Below are 7,994 nucleotides of genomic sequence, written 5' to 3'. Positions count from 1 at the left end.
GTCCGCGCGAATTGTCCATCGTGCCGTGTGAAAAGCAAGCCTGAAGCAACCGTTGTTAATTTTAACACAATCTCGTCCAACAATATGGGGAGTAATATACCGATTGCGAACGTCCAGCTGTTTGGAGCTCCTGGCCAAGGTTTTTTGGACACGGGTGCGCACACGAGTGTTGCTACTAGCGCGAATTTGAAGCGAATTATGGACTTTCACGGCTGTAAGTATAAAACAGTCAAGTGCGAAATTTCGCTGGCAGACGGAACCACATCTTCGCAAGAGTGTCTGTCGACTGTCTGAAAAATATTATTTGGAGGAAGATGTTTAAACATTCGTTTCATAATACTACCGGAGGCTACCAACAATCGCACATTGCTGGGTACAGACTTTTTGGAGGAGGTTGGAGTCGTGCTAAATATGGGTCAAAAGTTTTGGTATTATGAAAACTGCCCTAACGTTCATTTTGACTTCGCCGAAGCACTGCTGCTAAGCCACAATGTAATAGATAGCGTCAAGGTGTGCAAACGTAGCCCGTTCGATGTTATGCAGAGCGAATCGAAGCGATACCATAGCGAAGTGTACATGTCGGATTTCGAAAGTTATGGACCAGAGCTGGAAGATGGCGACTATTCGCCGCACTCCATCCAAGCGATCTTCAAAGATGCGTTGCAACCAGACGAAACAACCCCTGACCGTACGACCACGCGAGAACTATTTACAGGCGTAGTGTACGGAGGGAACACCAGCGATGACGGATTCACCCCGTTAAACTCGTTGGACCTGAAAATCTTAAAGACTACAGATGCAGCGAGTTTGTTAGAAGAAGAAAAGCTGGAACTAGACCGCCTCCTATGTAAGTATGAAGAAGTGTTTGGTGAAATATCGGAGGCAACGCCATTTGCTGAACATCGTATTAATACAGGTGATCATGAGCCAATTACCTCTCCACCATACCGGTTGTCGTTTCCAAAAACGCTCGAACTTAAGGCGGAGATTGACAAGATGTTGACGATGAGAGTGGTGGAAGATTGCCGAAACGAGACGGTGGTGTGCGTATCTGTGCGGATTACCGGAAGTTGAACGCTATCACTGAACACGATAGATATCCATTGCCCAGAATGNGAGTCGGTGTGGACTTCACCGGTTGTTATGGTGCCGAAACGAGACGGTGGTGTGCGTATCTGTGCGGATTACCGGAAGTTGAACGCTATCACTGAACACGATAGATATCCATTGCCCAGAATGGATGACTTGCTACAGGCTGCGAAAAGTACGCGTTATATGACGACATTAGACCTGCAGCGTGGCTACCACCAAGTAAAGGTAAAGCTGCCAATGACCTCGATAAAACTTGCATAATAACTCCATTTGGACTCTTTTGCTTTACTAGAATGCCTTTTGGATTGCGAAATGCGCCTGCGACGTTCCAGCGACTCATGGACCGGCTGAAGTATTCTATGCCTGAGGTTCAAGTATGGGCGTATTTGGAAGACCTCATTGTGTATTCTGCCTCATTCCAAGAGCATTTAAACCATCTAAACACTATTTTCCAAAGATTGAATAAATTTAAACTGCGTGTCAATAGCACTAAATGTCGTTTCTGTTGCTCGGAAGTCAGGTATCTTGGGGGAGGGGAATGAAGAGCATCCCGTCGAATATGCAAGCCGTTTGTTGACAAGGGCAGAGCGGAATTATTCCACTACGGAGCGCGAGGCCCTCGCTATAGTCTGGGCTTGTGCCAAATACCGTGGTTACATTGAAGGTGCTGAGGCGGTACTGGCAACGGATCACCAAACGTTAAAGTGGCTCTTGGGTATGAAATCGCCATCTGGACGGTTGGTAAGATGGGCTTTGCAGATCCAGCAGTACAACTTTAAAATAGAGTATACTCCTGGAAGATCGAACGCCGTTGCAGATATGTTATCGCGACCACCCTGCGATGAAGGTGAAAAGTTTGAACCAGTATGATGGCCTTTCAAATAGACTTTCCACATAAGAACGCTTCTGATATGCGGAGTGAACAGCTTGAAGACCCCTACCTAAAGAACATCATAGCTTCGCTGGAGGCTGGTGATGAGAATGTTAGCCGTTGGGTTGATCGCGGGTACATTGTTAATGACGGAAGTTTGTATTGCTATGCCAATGATGATAGGGAAGATGCGCAATATGTTGCGCCCAAGCGGGAGCGTTCCCAAATCCTAAAGCTCTATAATGATGATTGCACAGCTGGACATTACGGAGCAGAGAGAACCATCGCAAGAATAGCGTCGAGATATTTCTGGCCAGGCATGCGAGCTGATGTCATGAAGCATGTGAAATCATGCATTGAGTGTCAACGCTTCAAAGCTGCAAACATGAAACCGTATGGTATGTTACAAACAGCGAGTAGCAAGCATCAATTTGAAATTCTAGCGGTGGACCTGTTCGGTCCATTACCACCAACCGAGGAGGGCTACCAGTGGATCCTGATTGCAGAGGATGTAGCCACGCGATGGGTCGAAATATTCCCATTGACGGAAGCCACCGCTGTAAACTGTAGTAGAATTCTGATGGAAGAAGTGTTTCTCCGCTATGGTACACCACGAAGCTTGAAGACAGACAATGAAGTGCAATTTGTGTCCGCCATAATGCAGCAAGTGACACATCACTTCGGTATTCAGCAGCGCCTTACCCCCATATATCACCCCGAGGCTAACCCAGTTGAACGTAAAAACCGGGATCTAAAGGCACAATTGGCAATACTTGTACAAACGCATCACAACACATGGGTTGCTAACCTGCCAGCGGTTCGTTTTGCAATGAACACTGCGAAGTGCAGAAGCACCGGCTATAGTGCTGCCTTTCCAACATTTGGAAGAGAACTCCGCACTATGGATGATATAGATCATGACGTCCGACCCATACTTACACAAGATAACTTTATTCCACAAATCTCGCCGTACTAAGAAAGCTTGACGAAGGTTTTAAAAAATGCCCGCGAAACCGAGCAAAAGGTTCAAGACCGAAATAAAGCTCGACAAGATCAGCACAGACGACCACAACCAGATTTTAATGTTGGTACCGAGGTTATGGTAACAACACATGTACTTAGAAATTTGTCCCTAAAAGGGATGACCCGTATGTCATCACTAAGAAGGTTGGTTCAACAACGTTTGAGGTAGCGTCGCGAGATAATCTCAACATGCCACTGGGAACGTACCACGTGTCTGCATTGACCGAATATAAGGGTACGAATGACGACGCTGTCGCAGCCCCAATTTATCCTCTAAGGAAGCGAGGAAGACCCAAGAAGCGCTAAGTGTTAGCGTGTTACCGGGGCGGCGTCCACACGCCAATGGGGGAGACTGTAGCAGCCCTAGTATTTAATTAGTATAGCAACACCTATGTTTGTGGTTTTTGCTTATAGCGCCATCTGTATCTAAAGTTATTTCTCTGCCATTTTTGTATTTCTGTCAAAAGTAGCGTGTTGGTTTCAGAAGCACAGTATGGGCAGAGAACGTTTAAAACAGAGAAGCAGCAACACGCTACTCGTTGGTATTTTGTAATAGATCAGAAATCGGCTAGAAGCTCACCACGTTAAATTTTTAACATCGATAGCTCTAGAAGCTCACCATTTTTTAACAGCGTGAGCGCAGAGCGGCACAAAATAACAGAATTCGAATAAATTAGCAATTGTGAAATGTTATTTTTGTGCACGTTTATATCTATCAACAAAAATGACTTTTGATAGTTATTTTAATGCCCCTTTCATTGAATTAAATCTAAAACATTAATTAGTTATTACAAACAATTTCTGGATAAATTTTGGGAAAACGTTATTTTCATAAAAATTCCAATTAACTAATATAAATTTGCGAAAATTTTGTAAACCATATTTTCGTCAACAATTAGTAAATTCTTCATTGAAAAAATTTTAAACACGCTAAAAGGCAAGCGCATAAAAATGTTTGTAAATACATATACATACCTATGTAGATGCATTTATACATATGTATGCACTTATGCAAATAAACAAATGCTGCGCGCGGTTAAAATTGTTTCGTTATTTTTTTGTATAAAAATATGGTTCATGCTTTAATCAAAACCACAAAGTCAAACTTTATACAAAACTTAGAAAAATTCAACAAATTTTCGTCTAAATTTTGAACTTTTTAATCTGAGTTTTTAGAATGATGGATCTGTAGAAAAGCAAGTGCAAGTTTTAAGCGGCTAAAAAATCGCGTAGATTTTTAATGATTTTTTATTGCGGACGGCTTGTACTTTTTACCATATACATAAAAGCGAATTTCTGTAGAATAAAATGCGCAAGACCGTTTGCAAACAAAATAAAAAAATAAACACTATATTTTATAAATTACACCTGTTATACCTATGCATAAAACCGCAAAATACGTCGGAAAAAATTCATTAAAAATTAAAGCGATCTTTTATCCGCTTAAAACTTTCACTTGTTTCACTAAAATTACATACATAACCAATTATCTGCGTACCCAAAACTTTCTAAAAATTAGATTAAAAAGTAGAAAATTTAGATGAAAATTTGTTGAATTTTTCTACGTTCTGTATAAATTTTAAAGTTTGACTTATGTGGTTTCGATTAAAGCATGAACCATATTTTTATAAAAAATAACAAAAAAATTTTTACTTGAAAAACATTGTAAATATTATACAAAAAAGAACCATGCAATCACTTTTGATTGCCCGTGTATGTACGTATGTGTGTCTAACAAATTATGGCTTGTTATCAAAATACCGATATTAACTAACAAACTTAATATTATATAGTACAAATGTGTTTGTAAAATTAATTTCATTAAAATTATTTCTGCAATCAAATTTTCTATTCATGCAAAAAGCCAAACGCATAAATTTGTACGTACATATATAACACATGCCTTTGTAAATATGTAGGTATGTAATGTATGTATGTAACATATATATGTACATACAAATGTACGATTGGTCGGCTTTCGTCTTCCCCTCGCCGCTCCCATCAACACACAAATTATTCAATTTCTGCGAATCGGCACCAGATTGGCACGTGCGCGAAACCATTAACCCCATGTTTGCGAAATATTTAGATTTTCGCATAAGTTTGCATTTAATAAAGCAATACTCGTACATTTTGTATGGTGAATAATATTAATTAATTTAAAATTCTGCATGTAACCATGTTCTCGACGATACATGTAACTTTCATAAAGATTAAACATAAAAATTGTGCTTCATTAACAGTTGCAACCAGCTGAAACCAAAAAAACTATGTCCGCTAATGGGTTAAAAACCAACTGGAATTGACATTTTTTACACGCATACATGCATACATTCATATACACATGTACAGTGGAGTAGCACTAGGTTGAACATTGCATTGCTTGTACTTTGATGTGTTTGAATCTTTTATGGTACTGAAGATTTGCTTAGGGATGAAAAATATTAAAAATCGTTCGTGCATATATGTAAATATATTTTTATAAACGCTTGGAGTATAGAAATTTTTAATATTAAAAAATAAATAAAATAATTTTTTTGTATATATATAAATTTTGTTCAAGGCACATTGACCCACCTGTACAAAAATTGTGGCGCGGCATGGACAAAAATTTTACAATTTCGGACCGAAAAATATGAAAACGAGCTAAGTTGCCACGTTACATCTGTGAACTTCCGATAAAACCACATATGTTTGTGATTTTACAAGTTTTGATTTTATTAAAAAAAAATTAATGTATTTTGCTGCAGAAAACATACACTTTTATTTAATGTTTATTAAAATGACACTTTAAAATACTAGTTAATGATTGAAATATTGGTATGGAACAGAGAAATAGAGTGTTTTGTCAAAAATTACCAAAAATTGCCAAGATTCGAGATAACTTATTTTACTGGTTATAGACCTGATAATCAACGGAATACCTCAAACAGCGGGTGAGTGTTTGCCTGAACTCTTTTCGAAGATTTGCAGTGCGGCTCAGCATAAACCTCCACCTTTGCGTGATGCTTTTCGGCTGCGGAATGCAAAAACTAATGGACAAAAAAATAGTAGTGTTTGTCCAATTGTTGTTAAGCTGTTCTCTGCGCCTGATCGTAATCAGCTCTTAAAATCGGTTGCTGTGTTCTGCAAGAGTAGAAAGAGATCTCTTGCGCTCTCTGACATTGAGTTGCCGGGTTACGGTTCTGTCTTTGTGCATGAAAGTCTACCAAAAAAGCTGCGTGAAGTGATGACATTTGCCTCTGAGCTCAGGCGGAAGAAGCAGTTAGCGTCGGCGTTCTCCTTACGCGGGAAAGTTTTTGTGAGGCTTAAGGCAGGTGAAGAGGCTAAATTGGTGAGCAGCAAAGCTGAAGTGAATGCTCTTATCGGCAGTAGAGCGCAGAAATAGTAGCACTAAGTTTATATATGTTTGTCTGGAAATTTGTTCTTTATGCTATATTTAAGTTATTGGAGTCATTTAGTTATGTATTTTTTTCTTTCTCTTTGCGGCCAATTCTCTTAAGTAGTTATTTGTTTACCTTTTTGTTTCTATGTCTCAGGCTATTTTTCTTGACTTATTGTTATTTTCATTTGTTCTCATTTTTCCTTTTTTTCTTGTTTAATTTAACATATTGCAATCACATCTTTTACATGCATCTGTGTTTCTGTTATGTTTTTCATGTGTTTAATGCCATTTTTAGTTGTTCCTTCAACTGCTCAGTGTGATGGATTTAAAGCCCTCTAGGAAATCCGCCTTCAGCATTAATGAAAACCAAAAGGTATTATTAGGTATTTTGTGCAAGCAATATAAAGGTCTTAAAGTAGTGCATTTTAATGCGCGGAGCCTGAACAGCGAAAAACTGGATTATGTTAGGGATATATTTAGTGAATCGGATATAGATGTCATTTGCGTCTCAGAAACTTGGTTTAATACTAATGTTTCTGATTTTTACTATAGTATACCAAACTACAGTCTTACTCGTGTTGATCGAACAACAAAAAAGGGGGGAGGGGTTGCAATCTATTGTAAATCCACCCTGAAAATCAGTGTTTTAGCAACATCAAAAAACACTGATACAGAATTCATTATTGCCGAAATTTCAGACAATGTAACAAAAATACTAGTGTCCTGTGTATACAACCCTCATAGATGTTGCATGTTAGATTCGTTTTTTGTTGAGGTGTCTTTGTTTATTATTGAGTATGAGCGTTTTGTTATATGTGGTGACTTCAATGTCAATTTGCTTATGAATGACTCATATGCCAATAAACTACTGGATCATGTATCTGCTGCAGGTCTTGCTGTAGTTAACAAATTCATACCAACAAGATTTGCGCACAATTCATGTCCTAGTTTGTTAGACCTCATTATCACGTCAAGCCTCGACCATATTCTTAAATTTGACCAAATAAGTTTTATCTCCGACCACGACCTAATATTTTGTGCACTAGATGTAACGTTTAATTGTCCTGCTGATAGTGTTACTTCTATGTATCGTGATTTTAAGTCTGTAAATGTTAATGACCTGACTGATGATCTGTTAAATGTTGACTGGGATGCATGTTGGTTTGTTGAGTCGGTAGATACCAAACTTGACTTTTTAAGTAAAACTATGTCTGAATTATTTGATGTCCATGTTCCTCTTCGTACTGTTCGCGTTTTGAATAGCTCTTGTCCGTGGTATAATAGTAATGTCAGATCTGCTATAAAAGCTCGTAATAGATTATATGCGAAATGGAAAAGAACCAACACGGACTTCGCTTGGTTGCAATACAAACTTGCCCGAAATAAAGCTACCACCATTGCAAGACAAGCGAAACGGTTGTATTGTAACTCCAAGTTGAACTCATCACTACCATCAAAAGACTTATGGCGCAATTTGGAAAACCTTAATGTGCATGGAAAACATAAAACTGAGTGTAAAATTGACCCTAACATTCTAAATGATTATTTTACTGGTGCCTGCAAAAGCGGCGACAGTTCTCTAACTCAAAACTTCAATAGCCATTTTGCACTGAGAGAAAAGTT

At 38.7% G+C, this 7,994-nt stretch overlaps 2 protein-coding genes across 2 annotated transcripts in view; one reads left to right on the top strand and one right to left on the bottom strand.

The window, feature by feature from the left end:
- The first annotated feature begins 229 nt into the window (after positions 1-229).
- On the top strand, positions 230-1,074 carry LOC108373046 (uncharacterized). Its single transcript, XM_017628889.1, has 2 exons — positions 230-847; positions 917-1,074. Exons 1-2 carry the CDS (start codon positions 412-414, stop codon positions 1,072-1,074), a joined length of 594 nt encoding a protein of 197 aa, XP_017484378.1. The 5' UTR covers positions 230-411.
- Positions 1,075-4,158: 3,084 nt separating this feature from the next.
- Positions 4,159-7,994, bottom strand: part of LOC108373045 (uncharacterized) — a 10,690-nt gene continuing 6,854 nt past the window's right edge. Inside the window, exon 4 of the mRNA XM_017628888.1 lies at positions 4,159-4,172. Coding sequence (XP_017484377.1) covers positions 4,159-4,172 — 14 coding nt within the window. The remainder of the gene's footprint in view (positions 4,173-7,994) is intronic.

Source organism: Rhagoletis zephyria, unplaced genomic scaffold (genome assembly GCF_001687245.7).
Source record: "Rhagoletis zephyria isolate East Lansing unplaced genomic scaffold, Rhagoletis_zephyria_1.1 Rzeph_scaffold_06305, whole genome shotgun sequence".
NCBI lineage: Eukaryota > Metazoa > Arthropoda > Insecta > Diptera > Tephritidae > Rhagoletis > Rhagoletis zephyria.
The sequence above is the reverse complement of the archived record's forward strand: the minus strand, read 5'-3'. Positions and strand labels throughout refer to the sequence as shown.